At 36.0% G+C, this 25,897-nt stretch overlaps 1 protein-coding gene across 1 annotated transcript; it reads right to left on the bottom strand.

Annotated features, from left to right (window-relative positions):
- Positions 1-1,580: 1,580 nt before the first annotated feature.
- Positions 1,581-23,683, bottom strand: LOC130681290 (bromodomain adjacent to zinc finger domain protein 2B-like). Its single transcript, XM_057493944.1, has 10 exons — positions 22,217-23,683; positions 21,144-21,288; positions 16,508-17,092; positions 16,176-16,331; positions 15,630-15,790; positions 11,086-11,396; positions 10,563-10,698; positions 2,496-2,632; positions 2,074-2,223; positions 1,581-1,799 (listed from the first exon to the last, which is right to left on the bottom strand). Exons 2-10 carry the CDS (start codon positions 21,232-21,234, stop codon positions 1,673-1,675), a joined length of 1,854 nt encoding a protein of 617 aa, XP_057349927.1. The 5' UTR covers positions 21,235-21,288; positions 22,217-23,683; the 3' UTR covers positions 1,581-1,672.
- Between the last annotated feature and the right edge of the window lie 2,214 nt (positions 23,684-25,897).

Genomic DNA, 25,897 nt, shown 5'->3' with positions numbered 1-25,897 from the left:
TATTCAGCCATAAGAAGAAAACAAATCCTACCATTTGCAACAACATGGATGGAGCTAGAGGGTATTATGCTCAGTGAAATAAGCCAGGCAGAGGAAGACAAGAACCAGATGATTTCACTCATATGTGGAGTATAAGAACAAAGAAAAACTGAAGGAACAAAACAACAGCAAGAGAATCACAGAACCCACGAACAGTCTAACAGAAACCAAAGGGAAAGGGACTGGGGAGGATGGGTGGGGAAACAGAAAGGGGGCCTTACAATTAGCATGTGTAGTGGGGGGGGCTAGGGGAGAGCTGTACAACAGAGAAGACAAGTAGTGATTTTACAGCATCTTACTATGCTGATGGACAGTGACTGTGAAGGGGTGTGTGTGTGGGGACTTGGTGAAGGGGGAGCCTAGTGAACATAATGTTCTTCATGTAACTGTAGATAAGTGAAACCAAAAAAAAAAGTCTTTTTTTAAAGGTAGAGTTATAAAACGGCCCAAGCAAGCCTAAGAGATCTTATTGAAGTGAAATTCCTAGTAGATAAGGCTCTACTAGTTTCCCTGTGTTGTATGACAGTCATATTTCTCTGGAAGGAAAATTTTGATTCTCTTAGAATACCTCCCTTAACTTCTAGTTGTAATTAAATTATTTTAACAACACAAACTTCTTTCATTTCTTAAATGGAAATACTTAAGATATAAATAACGTTGAAAGAAGCCCACAAATAAAACTTACAATAAGGAGTAAATGATTGATATCAGATTTCCTTGTTGAGGATGTGTTTAATGAGAGGCTAAATGAATAGGATTTTAAATTTTTTGAAAAGGTATTGGGGGTGGAAGAAATGGAAAAAAGGAGCACAGAGGGGGTGCATAAGGTACCAAAGGCAGATTGGATTCCCTCATTTTAAAATTAGTGCTTTTACCAAATTTCATTTTGAGGTTGAAACAAGGAAAAGAGATCACTGTGCATTTATGATAACTTAATTCTTCTGAGTTCAAGATATCCCCATACCCATGGATAAATTTCACTTGATTTTCACTATGGTTAACAACTAAATAAACATTACTTTATTCTCTACATATTATTTCAAATTGATGATACCCTGGGTTTAACAGTAGAGCACTCATTGGTTATCATTCATTGATTACCACTTGAATGGCAATCGAAATATAAACTTGAGGGTAGGCCCGGGTTCTATAATCTGCAGAGCAATCAGGACTGAAATGATGGTGGTTACGGTGAAGGCCTCGTGCATCCGAATGAAAGTATGCTGTGGATACCTGTAACTGGGTGGCAGCAGAGGCTTAGGAGGACTTTGGTTATTTGAGGAGAACCGTGCCAGGGGCTTGAGGATACACTCAACCTAGGGCACCTCGAGTGCAAGTCAGTCACAGAACAAATGATACCCACAGGTACAGTGACAATGATTACGGGCCAACTGCCATTTTCATACCATGCCCACTACTTCCTGCCCAGCTGCTCCTGCTGAGTATGTACCACCAGTGATGAAAACACCAGCCCAAAGTAGCCAATGTGCACACCAAGCTTTCCTTTTTTCAGGGATATTGTATTTGTTTAAAAGAAAATGATCATTCTTGAAAGACTGTTCCGTGTGTGTGTTTAACCACTTTATTTCTTGTTGATGAGACCCCCAGATACCACACGTTATTATAAAGCTGCTTACGCACTTTGAATAACAACGTGTCTTCCATCCCTGAGGCGGAAACGCAGACAACTCCGTGTGCTGCGCTCCGGCAGTTCTACAAAAGGCCGTGCATCTTCATGACTGTCCATTTCAGTAAGGGTACTAGAGAAAGTAATGTTTGAAATCAATATCCATGCTTTAGTTATCTACCTTTAGTAAAAGTTTAGCTTTCATTCTCTTCCAAGTAAAGACAATGCAAATTAATTCATAAAAACACATGAAAGAATACATTTACTTATAGTACACAGTTGACATTACATAGGAAAATTCCTATTTACACAAACGGTCATAAAGTCACTTTTAGTATGGTGGAAGGTTTCTAAACAAATACAATGGTATGTTATGAATATATAGGACAGGGGAACAAAAATTATACCTGGAAGAAGTCAGGTCGGAGTGGTCTTGCTTCATTTTCTTTACAGAATTAAAGCTTTCCTGGTTTGGTAAGTTACTAAAGGTGTTTTCCTCTATTTTTCTTTTTTTCATGTCTTTATTGAGACGAGTTTGCATTTTAGTAGGGCTTGTACTAGAGAAAATAATGTTTGAAATCAATATCCATGCTTTAGAGTTATCTACCTTTAGTAAAAGTTTAGCTTTCATTCTCTTCCAAGTAAAGACAATGCAAATTAATTCATAAAAAAAGATGAAAGGATACGTTTACTTATAGTACAGAGTTTACATTACATAGAAAAGTTCCTATTTACACAGTCAAAAAGTCACCTTTAATATGGTGGACGGTCTTTAAACAAATACAATGGGGTGTTATGAATATATAGGACAGGGGAACAGAAATAATACCTGCCAAGAGTCAGGTCAGAGTTGTCCTGTTTCAGTTTCTTTCCACGAGTACAGCTTTCTTGTTTTACTCCAGTACTGCAGGTGTTTTCCTCTGTTTTCCTTTTTCTGTCTTTGTGGCCCCTTTTCAGTGAACTTGCCTTTAATTAAAAAAATAATATATGAGGTATAAGAAAATAACTGTCTATAGACCTTCTATTATTTTAAATGATGAAACTCTGACAGAATAAACAAAAAGAATACTTTCTCACCCAAAAAGTTGATAGTTTTATTATTTTCAAGAGAGATCTATGAATTTGATCTCCGATAATACTAGGCTAAAATCTAATGATGCATGAAAACTCTAAAGAATTTTTAAAACTCGAATATGTTGATCTCATGGCACCATGTTTGGTGCTACAGAACTTAGCAGTTTTCCTTTAGACTTTGAACGAATCAAAGATACTATTCTTTTGAATGAACTGAATGTCACTAATGGAATGAATTTAAAGACTATCCTTTAGACCACAATATAATTAAGAATAAAAGGTGAATATACATAGAAATATAGAGATTACTAATAAGAAAGTTGAGGAGGTTATTAAAAAGGTAGCCGAAACATGAAAGAAGGCTCATGAAGTGTCAAACAGGAAAATAGTCTTTTATAAACGGTCAAATCTTCCGGAAACTGTTATTTTTTTCAAAAAAGCATTTGCTGTTAAGAAGAGAGTTCCAGAAACTTGTGGTTCCCAGGTGTGAACAAAGCAGTGTTATTAAAGATGAGGAGAAAAAAAAAAAGATGTGTTTTTGGGGAAAACAATAAAGAAATAGCATAAAATAGATCATATTTGGAATTAAAGTGTATGAATGCCAGCTATGCTCTGTCAGTAATTAGCTATGGAACTTTGTAAAAAAATATCTGTGAGGCTCTGTTTGCTTATCTGTAGAAGAAGATAAGTCACACAGTTGGTAAGGTCATTCTAGCTCTGAAAGTATATGGAAAAAAACAAACGAACCCCAATGTGCCCCTTATGCAATCTAACAATTTGTAGACAGCACATCAAGGTAACAATGAGAACCCACCCTCCTCCCAACATCCCCCAATTCAGAAATTGGGAAATAAGCATCTATTTTGAGAATTAAAGTTACAATGAATATAATAGATCAAAGAAGAGAAATATGCAAGGTCACTGGTAATATATGGTTTGTGTTTTGATTCTCTACAATAGCGTTTATCCTCTTTTAGGAAATTATTTACTCCTTACTCAGACTGTTAAGAAATCTTGAAAAAAAAATCTTAGAATGTGGAGTTAGATATTCAGTCTAGCCCTAATTATATGTTGCCTATATTCTTGAACTGAACTTGGCGGAAAACATTTCTTTAGAGTATTTCGTATCAATTTCCTCGAGGATTTCATGATTCTTTTAGCAACATTTTTTAAAAACTGCTTTTAAGCAATTACAATTATTTGGTTCTCTATTGGGATGTTAAACGCATAATTAAGGAGTTGTTTTAATGGATTAAAATAAGGCAAACTATAAATCTAACACCTTTCCCATATCATATCAAAGAATCACTACCTCTTGTCACTGATTGAAATAATTAAAATGTTTTACTAAGTCTCTTCTCCATTTAGTTTATTAATTTTTACTCAATAAAATCGGATGGAGTTTTCATATTATACTGAGCTTTTAGAACCCCCAAATCATAAAAAAAAAGAGAAAGGAGAATGCTGAATATATAATGAGGAAAAAGTCCATTTAATTAAGATTAAGTTAGACTGAATAGTTGTCTTACATAAAAAGAACATTTCATGAATAATGGGCTAAAGCTTCTAGTTCCTATTTGAACTAAGATGTTACTTGAGATCATTTTCTAACAATACTCACAGTAAGAAAACATGAAATTTAAACCACAGAATCCAAAGACTTTTGTTACAAAATGGTAATAAAATCTCTTTTTGTTTCTTTAATTATTGATGCTTGTCAGACTACTTCATTAGATTGTGCACATAGATACACTTTTAAAAACAAGCTTTTAATTCAGTTACCTGATTACTTTATTAGACAGAGATATTTCCCTTGCACCCTTTCTACCTTGTTAGAATGCACAGAGGACCTTCAGTATGTCTTAAGCAGGACCTATCAGATTGTACATACAATCGCGTATTTGTTTTTGTACATTTATGTATCAGAAGTTGTAAAGCGGTGGCTCACAGACGGTAAACAGCCCACAGCATGTGTTGTTACTATGTTTGGCTCATGCTTGTAAAAATTCTGAATTTGTTGCCAACATTTAACATTTGTGAGGACATGCATAAAGATCCATAATCTTGAAATATTGGTAGATCCTAGAACACTGGACCTACATGTCTACATGACAATTGGCAGGAGTTGAGTGATGACTGACACTTAAATGGGGGCATGACTTCCCTGTTTGCCATAGTCTCAACTCTTCTGTGTTATTTGTGTGGCTTTCATAGGCATTGGACTTTTGGAATTTCTTGTGTGTGTGTCTCTGTGAGTGTGTATAAATACATATACATACACACACAAGGCTTTTTGATTCTATGTATATATCTTGGCATTAATATGCACATACACACAGGATAAAAATACTTAATCACAATAATGTGTATAGAAATAGCCATTGGAGTACAAGGTATACAGCATAAAAATTTGTAAATAACCATGAATTAACTAGGAAGATATTTCTAAGATTTTACTTTAAAAATCCTTATAAATCAAAATAGAATGTTTATTTTTTATTGCTACAAGAAATGTAACATCTAATTCACTACATTTAAAAAACTAAGAAGAGGAGAGAGAGGCTCAGAAAGCTGTATTTACATAGAAGGACTTGAATGAGGTTATATTTACATCTCCTGGTCTATACCCTGAATGAGAGATAGCCAGAATACTATTTAACCAAATTTATCGAAACAGAAATCTCCTATAGCCTACCAGATGATACCCCAGGACTTAAAACCCTAATTTGTTAGTCATTCATAAAGTATTAGAGAAACTTTCTATAGCTTGACTATGACTAAACTAAAAGATAATTCATGTACAACCAATAAAGGTTATTATTAAACTATAGTTGACTATATATGACAAAGATGATCAAGTAGTAAGAAAGCAACTTAGTAAATATGATGCCATGTGAGACCCTCTGCTATTTTGTAAAACAGTCTGAAATACCATACACATTAATATAAACGTGTCACAGAACTTTAAATTCATAAAAACATTTACACTCATGACCTTATTTTATCTTTACAAATCCTCGCCAGGCAGATAATATCCCACTTTACAGATGATAACCCTGAAGCTAAGAAAGCACTCCAATGCTTATCGATCAAGAAGGTAAGAAAACCAGCACAGGAAACTGAAAAGGAGCAAAGGCAGAAAGAAAACCAAGTATGGTACTAGAAGCCAAGTGAAAACAGGGTTTCAAGGAGGGTGTGCTCTGGAACTGATGGGTGCGTCAGGTGAGGCCTAAGCACTGATCCCCAGACTGACGAATGGCCACGATAGGAGCACTTTCAGAGAAGCTGTGAAGGTGAGAATCTGACTAGAAAGAGTCCCAGAGCGACTTGGAGAAGAGAAATCAGAGAGAATCAGAACAAAGCTGTCCAGCAGGAGTTATTCTGTAAAGGAAAGGAGAGAAATGCGGGAAGTGGATGCAGGAGAAGTGAAGCTAAGGAGAACCCAGGGGAGGAGGAGATGCTGATGCAGGTGAAGAGAACAAGGGGGTGGGATCTGAGGCACAAGATGGGAACTGGCTTAGGGAGGGGCACTAGAGCATGGCACCTAGAGAGGGGTTTTTATATGAATGCAGTCTGATAATAAGCATATGCATTTTAAGTCTCTTGCCAGTCACATTTAAATTAGAACTGTGAAGGCTCATACCTATTGGTTAAAGCAATATGATAATATAGCAAAAAATGAGTTGGCCGAATTATAAAGTAAGGAGTAAGAAGTGTAAGGGGCAGCATGAACTGAGGGCCAGACTCTTTACTAGATGTTCCCTCCGTCAGGCACTCTTCTCCATGTTTACTCTCTTGACCTCATCACTATGAGCAACTACCTTTCCATAAACTCAGTCCCAAACATCCACCTGCCCGTTGCCTCTTTTTCTTTCCAGACCATTCCCTTTAGCACTTGAAACTACTGTGCTAAGGGAAGGCAGATACAAAAGGCAAACTATTTTATGATTCAGTTTATATATAATGACCAGCAGAGGTAAATCCGTGGAGATAGAAGGTAGATTAGTGGTTGCCAAAGGCTGAGGGAGAAGGGGAGAGTGACAACTAATGGGTACAAGGATACTTTTTTACGGTCATGAAAATGCTCTGGAGTTTAATAGTGGTGATCATTATATAACTGAATATATAAAAAACCACTGAATTGCACACCTAAAGAGTGAATTTTATGTGAATTCTATCTCAAAAAAATCCTCACAAAACTCTAACTCTATTTTGATCTGGCCATTAAAAGGTTCCGTTTCCGATCCCTCTTACGCGTGACAAGGGCCGTCATATGTACTGCCATAGACCTAAGATTACAGCTATACCAGATGGATACTGCCAGTATCCTGTATATCTGTATATCCTGGTATAGCTGTAATCTTAGGTCTATGGCAGTACGTATGACAGCCCTTGTCACAGACATCACAAAGGAGGAGCAGTTCTTCATTATCGCCCTTTCAACAGATCTGGCAGTACTATGAACATGAAAAATCATTTAAAATTAATACTATTATGAAGAACAGTTACTGGGATATTAAACATACCATAATTCCTAATTCATATTAGTAATGAACATTCTGCTTGCTAACAAATATACAGTAGCCATACACATCTATGTATCTCTTGTTACACAGATAGGGACCACATGACGGGGTGAGCAGTTTAGTTGGGGTAAATGCACATTTCAGGTACACTGCAAAGAACAAAGCTAGAGGCTGAATGCCTGTACACACTTTCGAAGCATGTACACATTAACATATGAAATAATTAACAGACATTAGAGCCCATAAAGCGATGAATGGCTTTAATACAGGGTGTGTAAATTTTTTAATATATTTCATTTTTTCCTTATCTTAGCATCCTCATGATCTCCTGAGAAAGAAATAAGAGTTAGAGTAATTTTCAAGATCAAAATTAGGAAACTTGTATTAGTATCAGAACTGTGTGTAATAAAAGGATATTCCTATATTTTGACTAAAATTGTCCACCCATTTGTGATTGATTAAAAAAATCAAACATGTCCAACCCAGGAAACTTGGGGAAATCAACCCATATCAAACAGATGACACAAATGCAGAAAATGGACCCTACAAAATGATTTCTAAGGGAAAAAAACATATAAAAATTAAACCAAATAATTTAAGAAGTCATAGATTTTCTAGAACTAAAAATAAAATTTCTCTCTTGAGAAATTTCTAATACCATTAAGAACTTTAAAATCTGTAAAGACAATGCTTTCTCCCATGCATACATATTCTGTATAACAAGTTTCACAAAGGGAAAGGAGGGAAGTTGGACAGTAAAAACTTTCAAGATGCCTTTAAAAAATGGTAAATAGTAACATCATATATTTTGACACTTCGTTTATACTCCCAGTCACAGTAGAGAATGTTCTGCAACCAGTATTTTCAAATAATGAAAAGACTTAAACTATAAGTTATTTATACGAATTGAAAGTTATGGATTCATATATTCTTATAAGCAAAATAGCTTAACTATTCAAACTTAACTTCAATACACTAAGTCTTAATCCACAAAAGTCTAAATAGTCTTATATAACACAGTATGTACACTAATGATAGCTTAAGAATCTTATCAAAATGGCAAATAGAAAACTATACAATTTAGTAAATACCTATCAACTATATGAGTACATATGTCATACTAAAATTGGCATGTGTACTAAGAGCAAAAGCTGCAGTTTAATGTTCTAACAGTTTTATTTTATGACCCTTCCTAATACCATACCACTAAATATGGTATTATTTCTCCAAAACTGAGTTACATCATTACACGTTCTATTGTAAAAATAGTCGCTGCAAAACATTTGGAAGGTTATACTTCAACCCCTCTAACAACAAATTTAATTCATAAATATTAAGTTAATTGTTTTCTAAATATACTAAAAATACCATGAAGTCTGTTTTACTTCGCACATTTTTCATTTAAAAATAAAATTATTTTCTGACACTTATTAGGAAAGGGTGACAGATAGCAACCTCATATCACTTTTGAAAAATCACAGTAAATAGCTCACAATATGTTAGAACAAATGTATTAATGTTGGTTTTAATTCCTTTGCTGCTACAGTAAAAAATAACAGATGTTGCCTACTGTTTAATATTAGCAACAATATGAAGAACACCCTGGACAGAAAATTATCTAGAGGCAAATTATGCCGGCTCCTTCTTGGTAAGGCTGGTGTCTGGCAAATGGGTACTTCTAAAGGTATTGAGCACTTAAACATTATGCTAGGACTTCGAGGATTATTATAGGCACTGTTACATCTAACTAAAGGTTACAATGTACTCATTCAACTTGGACATGAAACTCTGCCTTCTTTTTAAGGTAGTTTCACAGCAAATACTGTATTATTGAACATTAAAAAGAGAATTATGAGAGATGGTGTTAATGAGAAATGTGTATTAATAATCTGGAAAAGGTTATGAATTTCCAAAAACAGAAAAAATTCTGTAAATTGTAGGAAGTAAGTATACTACAAATAAGCAGCTTTTGGTACCGGTTTTGTTTTTTTGTGTAAAGGTTGTAACAAAACTGACCACATTGTGATGATTCTCTTGGTGGATGAGAAAAATAACCATTCAAATTTAATTGTGTTGTAGGAATTCACTATTTTTTGATCATTATAGCCTAGACTCCACCAAACATATTTGTCTAACGTGACTTTAAAATGGATTTTAATAGTTTTTACAAGAAAATATTTTTACCTGGTAAAAAATGCTACCAGATGAACTGGACACTGTCTTAAAACTCATGGTAAATTCTAGTCTACATTGGGAAAGACCAAAATTTGAGGATACTGTGAAAACTGCAGATTCACTATTCTGTGGACATTTTAGGAAGAACTGAAAAAATACAGAAGAAACCGAATTTATTTCTATAGAATGAATAAGGTCTTCAGTAAAATAAGCACAGATATGAGAATGAAGGAAAGAATGCTAAATTATTTAAGGCTCACTTCTTTTCTTTGGGGAATGACTATTGTTGAGTAATCTTACTTCCGGTCATTCATGCAGACAAATGTCAAATGTTTGAATGTTAAAGCTAATCTATAATTTAAAAGCAAATGGTAAAGCAATTCACAAAAGTCTATGTATAATAAATATTTCTCTATGTGATAAGAGACAAAAGGGACACAGACATGATTTAACACATATTTGGTGCCTGGTACAAAACAGGGGTCACTACATGATAGTGACTAACTGGGCTCAAACACAGAAGATGAAAAAAATTTTTGAATTATTAGACAAAAGACTTAAAAGATCTACTTTTCATGTGAACTGCATCTGATGTCAAATACATGATATTGGATAAAGTAAGAGCTCTCTGCTTATTTTGTATTTATTATCTAAGAATTTCTTAGCATTAAAAAAATTAAAATTGATAAAAACATAAGGAACATTTTAGGGATGCAATGAATGTATACTACAGGTAATGTTAGCAACTGCCATGTTTACAAAAGCAAAAGAATATTTGGATTAACAACTTCAGAATATTTACATTAACAACTATGATTAGATTAACAACATAATTAACTATTACGCTGACTGAACACAGAAGACAACTTCAGTCCATTATAAACAATATCTAAAGGAGGGAGAATCGAGATTAAAGATGAACACATTTGATTGATTACTTCAAAAAGCTCACAACAAGGAGGAAAGTATCAAACCATACAGCATTTAAGAACTAAGAAAACTCGGGTACAGCATACATTATTCTGACAGTAAGAAATGTAGAATTAAGAAAAATCTGGAGGTTGGGAAAAAAACAGGACAGAGTAAACTAGTTATAGTATTTCTTAAATAAAAACACTTACAGCTTTCATAATTGATTTTTCCCATGCTATGGATTTCTGTAACTGCTGAATGCACAGAGCCACCTGTGCAGCACTGCGAGCTTCTGATAATGCCCATCGCCATACCCTGAGACCGGGAACAATGTCCTCTTCAATTCTGCATTGAAATATAGAAAAATTAAGTAGGTCATGTCCACACTTACGGTTACTGAATCTGAAACAATCATCACACTGAAAGCCAAGTGATGATGAAACATGTAACAGCCAATAAGTATAAGGTTTAAGCAACTAAATTTGATGTAGTGCACAGACTGTGGCTACGTGCCTCAAAGCTTAGTCACAATCAGGTAAATGTAAGATCACTTCGCAGGATTATCAACACACATAACAAAAGAAAAAACATTTTTTACAAAGCACCATGCAAATAGCATGATCCATGTGGATCACAGACATACAAGAAGATACATAGATAACAGGCAATAGAAAAAAGGCTCCAGTTAGCAAAGAAGCACAATAATTTTTCAAGTTAATTTCAATAACCTACCTGTCATCATCACCACTAATGGATGGTGCAGGAGCAGGGACAGTAACTGTGCCCACATTATCCAGTTTGATCTGAATGGTGGTACTTAAGGGGCTCTTCAGATACCTTCTTTCAATGTTTCGCTCCAACTCAGAGAGCCTGGTTACAGCTATATCTAGGGGGTTGTCACTCTTCCGCTCTAGTGCATGCGCACTGCTTTCTTCTTCGCCAGTAAATTCTCCATCGTGCTCCTTGCACAAGTTAGAAAATGACTTATGTTCAAAATAGACCAAGTCCTCCCTTTCTGATGCCGGTTCTGGACACATCCAACCCTATATACCAAGAGAGTAATGTTATCATGGTTTCCTCTTAAAATGCCTGATGGGTGAATTACCTTTACTTAAAATACAGAGCCGACACCAACAGATCTCAAGGATCATTACTACAAGTTTTTACCTTGTGTTTCCTAATGCTAGGTAAAAATAAGGAAGAAAATTATTAAAAAGTTAGAAGTTCGAAGAAGAAAATTTAACAAGTTTTGATATTATGAGAGGTAGAGTGGAGATCAGCCAAGTATTCCGAGGGACTTCACACCAACTGCTTGTTCTTTCACGGGCCCACTTTAGATGGGAATCTCTCGACAGCAGGGACTTTGTGCCTCCTGTTTTTTCATTCCTTCCGCCACTCCTCCTGCACAGGCCCTTGTACTGCCCATCCTGGCCTCAGGAGCTCTGCATGAGCTGCTACATTTGCCCGCAGAGCTTTTCCCCTCTCCTTTGCACCTAGTTAGTGACTCCACTCAGCCTGTGGCCCTCACGTGAGAATTTATTTCTTCAGGGAACCCTTCCCTGACCTCTTTTAGGAGGCAAGCCTCTCTCTTACAGACTCTCATAGAACCATGTGATATTCCATACCTGTGGCAGTCACAATCTGATACTGCTGTGATTATTTAATTAATATCTTTCTACTTCTAAATTCCTTGAGGGCAGGGACCATGTCTACTTTTACTCATTTCATCTCCAGCAGTGGGAAGGCAAATATTAGACACTCAAAATATATGTTGATCGAATAAATGAATGGTCTTATAATTCAGCTTGCTTACAATGATCCTTTGGCTCAAAACCCTTCAGAGTTCCTAATGTTCAGTCAAGTCCAGTTTACCATGACATTCAAGTACCTCAATCTCCCTCTTTCGCTCATATTCCCATTCAGGCATCCTACACTGCAATCGAATTCCATGACTTGTCACACCACAGACATGTCCTGAGCTTCCTGATCCTGGTGCTCTGCCCAGTTATTAACTCTTCCTAGTAGCACTCCTTGTTTTCTGTCAAAAGCTTCTCCATCTTCTCAAGTTCCATCTGGACTTCTACAGGCAATCTTCCTTGATCTTTCCCCTATCTTCACGAGAATCAGTGTATCCCTGTCCTAAATTCATGAATGACTTTGTACGTCTTCACAATCCGTTACTAGATTCTGCAGGGCTGTATACATGTATTATTCCCCTATTGTACGGAATGCTTTCTGAGGGCAGAAACCACATTTTATTCAACTTTGTGGTGTCCACTCTGATGTAGAATAGGTACTTTGTAAAAGCATATTAAGTAAAAAGTAGAATGAACATGATCCTTTTTATTAAATCTCTTTAGAGATAATTATTTTTCTTATATATCAGAATTCTTCCTCTTTACCTCAAGAGAATATTCATTTTTAGAAAGTATGGATGAATTTATAAAGGGTACATACAACACATTACTGCATCATATATGCCATGACAAATGAACCTCAGTCCCGTATTTTGAAAGGGATCTGAAATTGCTAAATCAAGGGAATCCTATAAATGTAACACATCTTGATTTTTGCAAGGCAAAAGACAAGAAAATGAGGACTGGATTAGAATTTGAGAAGGTGGATGGTTGAAAATTGTCTGCAAAGCCCTGTGACAGACACAGCTTACCACCTCAGAAAAGGTCCTCACTGCCACTCTCTAAGGGCTCTTTCTATATTTGGCTTGTCATGTTAATATACTTGTGAACAGCTCGGTTCAACTATTAAATATGCAGGTGACTTAACTAGGAAGGAAGTTTAATATTCTCTATGACAGGACTGTGATAAAAATAGTTTCATATGCTGAAAAATATACCCAAATGAAATTAATAAAAATAGAACAATGATAAATGTAAATTTCAGCTTTGAAGTTTAAGCAACCAATCAAAGAAATATTGGATGTGATACAACACACTTAAAAGCACAATAAAAGATGCAGAAGGATTTTTTTCTAAGAATGCATACTCAGTTTAGCAACGGTATGGTTTGGATGTTAAAAAGCTAGTACAAATTGGCATGAAGAGAAGTATAGTGCCAGTTTAAGGGAAGTAAAAGTCCCATGAACACATTAGGCATCTCTGTGTATAGTGAGGGGTACATTTTAAGAATATAGACACTGCCGTTTAATCAGAGGAGAATCGTGCGCCTGGAAACCATTTCACTGGACCGATGGCTGAAGGAATTAATCAGCTTATAAAAGAGAAAACTGAAAGAGAGACACAGGAACTGTGTTTACAGGAGCTAGAAGAGTAATTCGGCTTTCTACAGAATCAGAAGTAGATTCTTGCAGATTTTCCTACAATATAAAACAGAATTTCCATATTATCAGCAATATTGAAAATAGAAATGAATGCATCTAAGTAGTACCAAGGCCACCTGCTTAATGTGTCTTCACAATGGCTGGTTCCCAGGGCTGACCACATAAATATTTTGTTTTTAGGAAAAAAAATCATTAAATCTTTTATAGATGGTAAAATGTTTTGTGGTTATTTTCATCACTTGTTGTTTTAGATTCCTCAAGACTAATATAATTACAATTCATTTCTTTAAAAAATCCATAATAATCCCATAATACTGTATTAATAGGATGTTAGAGCATCTCACTTAAAAAACCAATTTCATTTATCTTAGCTAGTGAGAACATGGGCAAGAACATCTAAGCAGTCGGTAATGTGATAAGGTCAATAAACCAAGATCTCAGTATGTCCCCAGGAAAATGTTAGGCCCACGCTCTGACTTTACATACAATTTCAAAAAGCTGATGATATGCTTTTCCAACCAATGGCCAATTAGAACCGGCAAATTAAAACCAGAGGGGGATGGTTATGGGAGGAAAACAGGGATAGTAGAACTAACCAAATTCAAACCGGCAAGTAGTAACAACCAACCATGAGAGATGATGAAGACAGACTATGGAAAGCAGATGTAGTAGTTTAAAAGGTAAAGCACACTAGGGCCTTTTAAATTACTGTAGGGGCAAAATCCCTTCACAGTCCCTGAGGGAATCATTACCCAATATTTGGTCTTCATACTGATGATCCGGTGTCACCAAGAGAATTTAAATCAAACTCACTATTCTCAATTTAAAAAGGCAGGGTAATGGTAACCTAAGTGATCCAACACACATGCTAAAAAATGATGGCACTAAATAGAATAATTTTCATTTCTCCAGAAAATTAACTTGTGTAGAAGAAAGAGTTCATTTGTTGAAGATGCCAGAAAGGTGAGGCATTTTTATATTGTATTATAGTACCAGGAGGAGGATACATATAGTTTGCTAGCACAATTTCAGTAAATGATAAATTTGTTTCCCTAAGTTGGTAACTATGTCTGTGGTAAAAAAAGGGACATTTTGTTAGCTCTGAAAAAATGACATTTTTTGAGATGAGATCCTCCAAAGTTTCTGAATGCCAGTATTAAAGTAATTAATGCAGCTAGTTTGTAATCATGGTAGAACAGTATCATGGCATAAGTCTCACATTCTGAGTGAAATATAAAATATTCAATCAAATTACACAGAAACTACATTTTCTAAGCCTTTTCAAGTGTCTGTCTCATGCTTATTCATCATCCATCCATTTATTCTCAGAGACATCACATTATCAATTGAGAAGAGACATTTATATTCTTTTTAAAACCAAAAATTTTTGCACAAAGGTGAAGCTTTTCTTTTGTTGTCCTTTTAGTTTCAATCATTGCTGTGACATGGCAATGCCCAGTCAATAAATAATTAAAACTTTACATATATACATAGGATGTGAGTATGTGTAGCACAACGTAACGTATTTTAAAATTAGCAGTTTTAAATCATAGAGTGAAAGTTCAACATGTAACATGGCTATATAACATGGCTTGCATACAAGACAATTACCAGGCACATAGAAACATTGCAGAAGTAGTTTGCCATTACATTTATCGTGGCTGAAACTATGAAATCCTGCTTGTGGTGAAGAACTGCAGACCAGAAATGATATTTCTAATGCCACTGAGGAGGTGGGCAAGGTTTAGTAAGAAGAACTCGGGAGGACAGAGCTGGTTTGATCCCACATTTAGCCACTTACTATATTATGACCACTGACAGGTTACTTACTCTGAGTGTTGTTCCTTACCTGTAAGATGGGGGGAAATTAATCAAAGTGAGAACATTTAGCGCAGTAACTGGCATGTATCAGGCATACAATAAATATTAGTTACCTTCCATTATTCTAAAAACAGATTTTATTACAAGTCAATTTTACCTTTACTTGCAAACTTGCTGATGCGACTCTCCTTTCCAGATCTTCTACCTGTTGAAGAATCCTCAAATCCACTTCCATTGCTTGTTCTTCTACTGACCAGTTCTCCACAATATCTCGAGTTACCTGGTTTTCTTCATTTTCATTTAATTCAATAATGGTAACTATATTTGAAAGGAAATTTATTTTAAAATCCACTTTATCTCTCAATGATTTCTTCCAGAATGTGAATGAAATTCCAGGGGTACCACGTACAAGTACATTTAACACACACAAATTCACTTGTGAATAAGCAAGGCAGCTGACTCTTGCAAAAGGAGCAATAAGTACTCTTCTTTAGAAACAGAACAGTATGTCTGCAGGTTGTAACAAACTATCAAAAGTAGTACCAATTTAAGAAAATGTAAATTGTTTTTGGGCAAGATAGGAAAAAAAAAGCCTATTAGTAAGAAATTAAGATTAAGACATACTAAAATATGCTTTAAGATGAAAGAATTAATTCTCATAACTAAGCAAGAGAGCAGAAATAAATCTCTTTTAGGTGCCCACCATCCTTATTCTCGATGCAGGCTTGAGTGATGTAATCCAGGTGTTTCTGAATTTGTTTTTGTAATGCCTTTTCTCTTATGCCTCTGGGATGTAGCACTTTGAGCAAAGCTTTTAAATCCTCTGGGTCAGTAATTCTCCACCAGCCAAACTGCATTTCTAAGCCAAGATAAACATGTAGGGCATTTACAGATATTCAGAATATGAATTAATGGCATGCTACAAATGAAAAAATTTATAACTATATAAAAGCATCAAAGATTCAGCTATAATATAGAGATCTGTAACAATACAATAAAGTAAGTGGCTACAGCAAACCCTCTCAAGGTACCCACCTTCTGGAATAGGCTTTGGACTAGGATAATCTACTGGTTTGGCTACTTCAAGAGCTGCAGGTGACTTAGAGGGCGGCTGGGCCCGAGGAGTTGGTGAAGAAGCAGCTGGCGCATCGGCTTGGGTAAGGGAAGTGTCCTCCCAAGGTGTTCTTGGCAGTAACAACTGGTCCCTGGGGAGAGGACTGTAGACCTTGCCTGCACCACCTGAACCGGTACTGACCAGATTCGAGTCTGTCTCTTCCACGCTGTTCTGTGTCACCGTTGGCTGCATGCTGCCCGGTGAGTGTCTCCCACGGTTCTTGTGAGGCAGTGCGCACCCATCTGCACCGCTCTTTGGTTTGGGGGTCGTTACATCTGACTCAGGAGGCACCTTAGCTACTTCTAAAAGCTTGCTTAATTTGGAAAAAGAGCCAGGATTCTGAAGAATTAGATTTGTGTTATCTTTTTCGTTAGGATCTTCCTTTTGCTCACAATGATCCGGATTTGAACAATTTAAAGGGTCGTCAGAAGTATCAAATATTTCTTTGGTCTGGATGCTTTCTGCTTTTTTTAGTTTTTTTCTTTCTTTTGCAATTTCTTTCAGCCCTACAAAATCCAAAAGCATTAAGAAGATCAGTTCCTCTAGATCAAACCATACTATATTTACTGCTATTTATCAAATCATATGCATAAATACTTTAACAAATTTCTCTAGCTTACTTAATACTCTTCATTTTTTTCTTTTATACACTAGCTTGTTACGCTCATTGGAAAAAATTTTGTAATTTTGTAACTAACCACAAAAAATTACAATAATAAAAAATATTAAAAGCCATAATATACAAATTACTGCTAACATTTTTGTATTAATTTTTCCAGGAATTCTCTATGCACACATGAAATCCTATTTTACAGATTTCCAACCTGTACGTTTTACTGAATAATACTCTTTAATTATTCTGATGTGTCAATAAATATATACCTATGCCTTAAATTGTAATTACTATATTCAGTGGAATATATCATAAAAAATCAACCTTCTATTGATAGTTATTAATAGGGTCCGATTATTCATTAGTAGAAACAATGCTAGAAATGAATGATCTTAGATCTGTGTTAGGATTTTTTTTCTCCTGATTTACTTCCTTAGGATACATTTCCAGAAAAAAACTGAGTCCTAAGATATTACTTTTCAGAGTTTTTGAAATATATTGTCAAATTGCCCTCCAGAAAGTCTAGATCAATATACAATCATACTTACACAAGGGCATCTGTTTGCCTACACCCTCAATGAAACTGAAGACTATCAATAACTTTTGTCTTTGGAAATATCCGGGAGGTGAGAATCTAAACTCTATTTTTTTCTGATCATTAATAAGACTGGATATTTTTCTGTAGGATAATAGGTATTTCTCCTTAGTGAACTTCTTGTCCATATTTTTTACCAGTGTTTTAATAATAATTGATAAGAAGTGTTAGAAAAATATAAACCTACTTTATTTAATTTGAAAAACGATGTATGTTCACAGTAAAATATTCAGTAATAAGAGGCTAATGTAACCCTTTCCTGCCCTACTCCCTCAGTTCCTATTTCTAATCTTCAGATGTAACTGCTTAATCAATCATGTCCATACATCCTTTGGGAAATCTTACATGCATGCATATGACTATTAGTTTGTGCTGTTACATAAATGGGATGCTACTGTTTTCTGCAACATTTTTATTTGGATAAAATTCAAATGCCTAAGCAAGGCCTCCAACACTGTATGATCTGGTTCCTGAAAACCACTCTCGTCCTTGCTAACCTTGCTCACCTTTCTCCCTTTTTTCAGCTTCTCAAACATGGTAAGTTATGTCCTTTCTTGGGGCCTTTGCACTGGGTGTTCCTCTGCCTGAAATCCTGTTTTGTTGACTGGCTCCTTACCCTTCATGTTTCAGATTAAGTATCACCTATTCACAAAGGTTTTCCCTGACTACTCTATTTCAAGTAGGGTCCCCATCTTATTATTCACCTTAGAATATCATCATCCTATATGTTTCTTTTGCAGAATTTACCATTATACACATTAACCTGCTAATTTTTAAATATTTCATTCCATACCCCACCCTACACACTACAATTTAACTCAACAAACGTTACTTAAAGGCAGAGCAATGTTTATATTGCTTTAACAGGATCCCAGCTACCTAACATGGTGGCTGCTATGAAACTGGGGCTCAATAAATACTTTTTGGATGATGAAATAAAAGGATGACTTTACTATTTTCACTATATACCTTAGATTGCTTTCTGTGGTGAAACATAGAACTGTACCACATTTTCCTTCAGTCAGCTGCATAATATTCTTATATGGGTATCATAATTTATTTATTCATATATCCAAAGCTCGCAAATTTCCTTAATTTTGTACAAGTTACTAGCTAGCAAGGAAGTACTAATATTTGTGCTTGATTTATTCTGAGAACTAGTATCTCAAAAATCACTTTCATATATCCAAAAACAAACAGATCAACTAACCACACTAGGTCTGAGACTAGTAGGGGATTTCAGAGGTGATACATTTTAATAGCCTATTCATGGGGTCGTTAACTTTAATATCCAAATTCTTACTTATAGACAGTTAAACCTCTCATTAAAATGTAAAAATTATTTTTAAAATCTTGGAAGTTTATAAGGATGTTAAGTACACAGAGATTTTTTAGATAGTTTTTCTTTCACCAATTTCACACAATCCCCTGTTCTTTCCAGCCCTTACTATGCTTCAACAGACACTTAGATTGGTCCCCTATCTTGGCTATTGCAAATAGTGCTGCAATGAACACGGGGATGCAGATACTGATTTGAGTTTCCATTTTCATTTGTTTGGATAAGTACCCACAAGTGAAAGTGCTGGGTCATATGCTAGTTCTAACTTTTCTGAGGAACCTCTGTACTGTTTCCAATAGTGGCCGCAACAATTTACATTCCCTGCAACAGTACCCAAGAGCTCCCTTCTCTCCACATCCTCACCAACACTTATTTCTTGTCTTTTTGATAAGAACCACTCTAACAGGATGAGGCGATATCTAATGTAGTTTGCATTTCCCTGACAGTTAATGATGTCGAGCCTCTTTTCAGGTACTTGTGGCCATCTGTGTGTCTTCTTTGGGAAAATGTCCACTGAGATCTTTAGATTGTTTATTTTGCTATTGAGTCATATTTGCTTTTGAGTTCTTTATATACTTTGGATAACAGGCCTTTATCAGATATAAGATTTGCATATATTTTTTCCCATTTAGTAGATTGCCTTTTCATTCTGTTCATGTTTTCTGTTGCTGTTCAGGGGCTTATTAGTATGACAGTCCCACTTACTTATTGACTTATTAGTTACTTAGTTTATGTTTTCCATGCTTTAAAATATTTTTATGTTTAAATATTTTAAGCAATCAGTTAAAAAAAGAACTCACTACACTCTCCTGTTTAACTAACATTCTGACCCATTCATATCAATCTTTAAAAATAAACACAACTGAAGCCTCTAAGTGCCCTCCCTGATTCTATCTCTATCAGCAACTTTTACCCTGGGAAGGCAGACCATGACTTTCACGCATCATTCCAATATAAGATTTTATACCCATTCTTCATATTCTTTGACTCACAAGAAATAAATTACTGTGCAGAAGAGTAACTCTGCTTGTTATAGGCCAACAATATTTACATTCCAGCCACTATTCTAAACCATTTTCAATTATTATTAACCGTCCTTTGTGCCCCAAGCCAAGGGTACTTACATTGTTATATAGTACCTGTTCTAGACACCTATGTGATTAATCAGTCCCTTCTTTACATTGGACTGTTAAACATCTACATGGATGGCATGGACTAATGTTTTGTTTATCTTTGAACATCCAGTGCCCAGAAATGCCCGACACATACTGCGTATTCAAAAAAAACGAGCTGAAAGAAGTTTTCGCCTCCCTACACCACCCTCGGGCAATGGCTACATGTAAGCACTGACTTGACGCTGTGGCCCCATCAGAATCTAAGCATTTGAAAATGCCCATAGTATTCTGAAACATTCAATTCAAGACAGTTTACCGGGCCTATAAATGCACTGTGTACTGCGCTAGTTAATTTAACAGAAACGGAGCCAGAAAAGCAGAGTCTAAAGGTAGAATATGAAGGATGTGTGATAATACTTAAGAAAGTAAGAAGTTTAATGGAGAAGAAGGTAATCACAAATTTCAAACACATACAAGACTTCAAGATGAATGAGTCTTATGCTAAGGGTCTTAGATTTAAGCAGTTTACCTCCAGGGCTACCGTCAGGATGGATGGTTGCTGCAAAGGTTAAAGAGTAAAGCACATGTTGGAAAATTTGACAGTGCGAAGGAAGAGAAACGGAGCAGCAGCCACACAGTAAAATACAGGTAAAGATCTGTGTCCACTAAATGGGTGGATGTCAGAAAGTGCAGAAGAAGAAAAATAATGGACTGGAAAGGAATATTTATCAGTGAAAGGGGCATTATGAGTTCAAAAGAAATGAAAAACAAGGTTTTACAATGTTTATCCACAATGCACATTTGATTCTGGAAGCACACAATATATCGAAGGAGTAACAGGGTTTTAAAACGTATGGTTTGTTATATTACTTTGTAACAGATTAATGGCTCCTACCTGCAGCGCTCTCCATGCCTTCTACAAAAATCCCCCCACACTGGGGAAAAATCCAATACCGACGTCTGTAACGATCCTGGCCAAACATCATCGAACGTAAAGAGTGAGACGCATCAAAGAGCTCCCTTCTGTACTGACTCTGTTGCTGTTAAAAAATGATGCATACAATTACGCTATGGGTGTTAAGCACTTTAAAAATTGATATTTAAGTGACTTTATACTTATCATGGCTTTAGAGCAGGTAGATTTCACTATTGAAGAAAGGCAGCAAAAGAACTAATATCACACATCTGACTTCAGTTCCAGTAACAGTTGTAAAGACAGAAATTACTTTGAGGGTAATTAGAATATTTTTGTTGCCAAGGATTAAAAATGTTTTGTTTTATTAGGTATCTTATAGTAAAGCATGTCTTATATTTGGTAATAAACAATGTGATCAAGTGTTTCACTGAGCCAAAGAAAATTGGCTCAATTCTAATGTTACAGTGTGTAACAAATAACACTCACATATACCTGTATTTGCCAATTTTTATACTCATGCTGCAAACCTTAGGCAGCACATCACTAAATTTTGGAATAACTGTGTGATGAATCTAATGACATAAAATGCAGATATCTCATAATACTAATCCTGAAATACTTCACTAATGCTACTGAAATTCAGTTTTACATGAGAAGTACATACATATACAGTTTATAGATCCAGTGCAAATAAAACCCACAAATACACTAATGTAAAATACAACACAGGATGCTGAAACTATTACCATGAAATCTGACTGAATTTTAAAAGTAATGAATTCCAAGAAATAATTTATTGATATTTTGTATTTAAATAAAGAGCTAAAGAATATAGCTCTTGATTAAGTTAGTACCATGTCTTAAGAGGGAGGCCTTTAACATTGGCAAGAAACTTTTACGGTTTAATTGTGAGAATGTTTCTGGAGCTCTCCATTTTAATTACTTACAAGAAGCTTGCTTTTATTTAGCAGTCACAAAAAAGGAATCCCATACAAGGTGGATTTTTAAAACACTGCAAAAATGATGTACGCTATAATCTGAAAAGTGCTTACTTTACTCAGCTTTTCAATCTGTTTTTCTAGCTCTTCAACACTTGCTGCTTGGTCACCTTCATCCTATACATGACAAAATACTGTATCATTTACCGGTTTTAAGATTTATTCAATCAATCAGTGGATATTTAATGAAGGCCTCCTATATGCAAAGCACTAGGATAGGCCCTATGGAAATGAGTAAGCCTCAGCTCTCAGTTCTTTGTAAACTAATAATCTGGTAGGGAGACACATGCACATCACACTATGAAAATAAAAACCACTACACAGAGGAAGCCATAGGGACCCCAAAAGAGGTAGAGATTTAAGAGTCATGGAGTTCAGGAGAGGGTGAGATTACTTTTAGTGGGAATCTTTACCAGGAGAGGCTACATGGAAGAAGTTGTGTCTTAATTAGCTACCGAAGAGTGGTTCGGATTTGATCAATCAGAGAAAGGGCAGGGCATTCCAGAAAGAGTATGATGTATCTTGACATGAAAGGTACATGAAGAGGTAAGACAGGAGATGAGGCAAGGATGAGTTCAGGGTTAAACGATCTAGAGCTATAAATGCTTGACCACGGTCAATAACGTGATCCTTTGAGGGAGGTTAAACGTGAGAACTATGCTTACAAAGATAATACGGCAATAGTTCTAAGATGGCCTGGAGCAGGGAAAGGATTAACATTGTCAAATCTGGTTAGTATTCCACTGCAGTGATTCAAGAGGGAGGGAGAATGTGGGACTTACATAGGTAAAAGAAACAGAAACGGACAAAAACAAATGGATATAAGAGATTATTACCTAATTAGAAATGTTAAGTCATGGCAACTCATGGGTATGAGGCAGAGAGGGGTGAGGGAGACAAAGGAAGGAGTAAATTATGGTAAGAGTTTAAATCTGGGAGACTGCAAAAATACTGGTACCATTCACCGAAGGAGTCATTTTTAGGGCAAAGAAGGTAAATTATATTTTGAACACATTGAGCTTTTAGAAGAAAAATAATCCGTACAATATATATTACTAATTTCATAAGTGGTACTTTACTGGTGATTACATGAAATTTTTCACTCTAGAAAATGAATATAGGAAAACAACCACCAAATTATATGTTTTAGAGGGAAAGCATCAAGTAAAAGGTACATGTATTTTCTTTGTATCTTAGCCACGCTACTTCCTATGGGCAAACTACTTAACTCTTCTAAGACTATTTCCTTACCTGTAAATTGGTAACAACATTTCCTGTAACATGGGGGCATCTGTGAGGGCTGAGAAGAACAGATCTGAAAGTAACCAGCAAACTTCCAGGCACACAGTGTGCAAACTGGTTACTTTCCCTCTTTCTGAAAATTGTATCTAGAAAATGCAGGTACCTCTTAGGTTTAAAAAAGTAAAATTTGTTTCTGGTGCTCATTTTCTAGAAGCATTTTTAAAAAGCCACACTGCCACCAGCCACTCATGAGCAGGTATTTCTGGATGAGTATAGTTATCTCCGCAACAAAAGGAAAAGAAAAGAAAGCCTCAGTAGCTTTAGTATTAACTATCATTTATCTACTTCTCATCCACTTTAGGGGAGCAAGTTACAGAGGCATTTAGGCATACTATTTGTGCTAACAGTAACACAATTTCTACTTCAGGAAAGAAGCCTTAAAAGAGAACAGGCCCAATGACCCTCAAATAGATAATTACATAATTACATGTCTGTATGGTTCTAAAGTGATCTTTTTGACTCGCAGGGCAAATGTTTGATAATATGCTTACACACAAATACAATTCAAGCAGCAGTAATAAAAAATACTTGCAAAAGACATCAAAGTAACTATGTATCAGTCAAATAAACTTAGTGCTGTTTCTAAGACTCTCCCTAAGATGAAAAGGAAGTAAAGTGTCTACTAAGGTTTGTTTAAAGCAAAGCAGTTTTGACTAATAGTCCTTATAATTTTAAGAGATGTGTAGAACTTGAAAGGTCAGAGAAAGGCAAGGAGACTAGGCACAAAGAACTTGTCTCTGCCATGGTTCTCCATGATTTCCCAACCAAAACAGAGGTCATTGTATGTCCCTGTGTGTCAAAGTTCAATCATCCACATAACCTGTTACCAGGCCAACTTGTGAAGTTAGAGCTCACGTAGGTTTCAACACAATTCTAAGGTTTAGGTATACAGACTCCATGTGCTGAAGGAATGAGGAGTGTGGAGAAGAGGGAATCATCTTTGAGACAAAGGGGGATGGACTTAGTCAAGGGCAGGACCTTCTAACTGAAAGCGATCACACGGGTCTCAAGGGAAAGGCTACCTGAAATGCATCTTCCAGGGAGTTTTAATTCCTGGCACTCTCCCTAAACTTTAATCAAGAATCTAAACCTACTTTTTGAGGAATAATGTATCTATCTTTTCATTGGGCTCACTAAATAGTTAAATTTTTTAAGGCAATTGATAAGTGGCTACCAGTTCTTCATCATAACAGATAACTCTAAAATCACTTAAAAGAAATGTTATTTTGACTTGTTAGGTCCTAAAATTATCTTAAAAAGTTTTTAAACTGTTTTCTCACATTAATAACATATACATTTGCCAGGATTTTGCTCAATGAAACCCTATAATCTAACTATAATTCAATTAAAAAGTCACTTTAAATGATATATGTGGTTAAGATTTATCTACCTTGCCCCGTTGATTATTTTCTTTATATTTTCAACCCCCTCTCTTAATGACTCCCTTCAACCCGAAATCATATTTAGCCTTTCACATCTGAGTAATCCTTGGTTATCTGTCCCCCTTCAGGAACCACCTTTTCCTCTGAGGCACAATGCTTACAGAAGTCATCTCACCTCCTCACCTTCTATGGTGCTCGATCCGTCGCCACCCAGCTCCTGCTCTGACCCGACTAACGACTATGCTGCCACTGGTCCCCAGTGACCTCTGCCTTGCCCGATCCCACGATCCCACAGACACTTTCGATCCTCATCACACTAGACTCCTGCTGCATTGTTTATCACTCCCTCCTTTTTGAAATGTTCAGTTTTCTTCATTTTTGCTACTACTACATGTGTAGAAAAGAGCTGACATTGCAGGTCTGACTGCTCTCCTTTGAAAGGCCTGCGCAAAAGGCTGGTCCCTGGCTGGTGTCTGGGAACTTGGATTTCAGAGGGTTTCCTCCCACGCTGATAGATTGGCTCACTGGAACCCAACTGTGCTAATGGGGTGTATACTGAACACCTGTTTTTCTCCTGGGAGTTTTATACTTGTCATAACTCATTCCTAGAAGACTTAAGCCCATCCTGTGTGATTCCACTGGGAAAAGACTCTTAACAGTGTGGGTCTGGTTTCCTCTGGGCTGTGGCTCACACGCCTTTTCTCTCTGCTGATTCTGATGTGTGAATCTTCCTAGTGAGTCACTGACTCTGGTGATGGCCTCAGAGATCCTTGACCCATTACAGACATCTCCTACCTCTACGACTGCTCCTTCTTCAACAAGAAGCCCTACAGGATCTTCTGAAATATTGACATCCCCTGGGGTTCCAACTTCAGTCTACTACTCTGTTCCCTAAACCAATCCCCCTGTACAGAAATCACCCACCTCATGATTTTAAACTACTGTCTGTGTGAATAACTTCCAGATCTATACGTTCATGACTGAACTGACCTTTACGCTTCAGATTCTTATATCCAACTTACTGCAGAACTGCTGCAAAGGCACCTCAAAC

Source organism: Manis pentadactyla, chromosome 16 (genome assembly GCF_030020395.1).
Source record: "Manis pentadactyla isolate mManPen7 chromosome 16, mManPen7.hap1, whole genome shotgun sequence".
Lineage (NCBI taxonomy): Eukaryota > Metazoa > Chordata > Mammalia > Pholidota > Manidae > Manis > Manis pentadactyla.
The sequence above is the reverse complement of the archived record's forward strand: the minus strand, read 5'-3'. Positions and strand labels throughout refer to the sequence as shown.

Bases quoted from the DNA above. Each gene is read 5' to 3' on its own strand.
- LOC130681290 (XM_057493944.1), bottom strand. From the start codon at position 21,234: ATGATGTTTGGCCAGGATCGTTACAGACGTCGGTATTGGATTTTTCCC. The intron at 16,332-16,507 runs GTGGGTACCTTG...ATCTTGGCTTAG, and splicing joins TCCAAAGCCTATTCCAGAAG to AAATGCAGTTTGGCTGGTGG. The intron at 2,633-10,562 runs GTAAGTGTTTTT...TTTTAATTAAAG, and splicing joins AAAAATCAATTATGAAAGCT to GCAAGTTCACTGAAAAGGGG.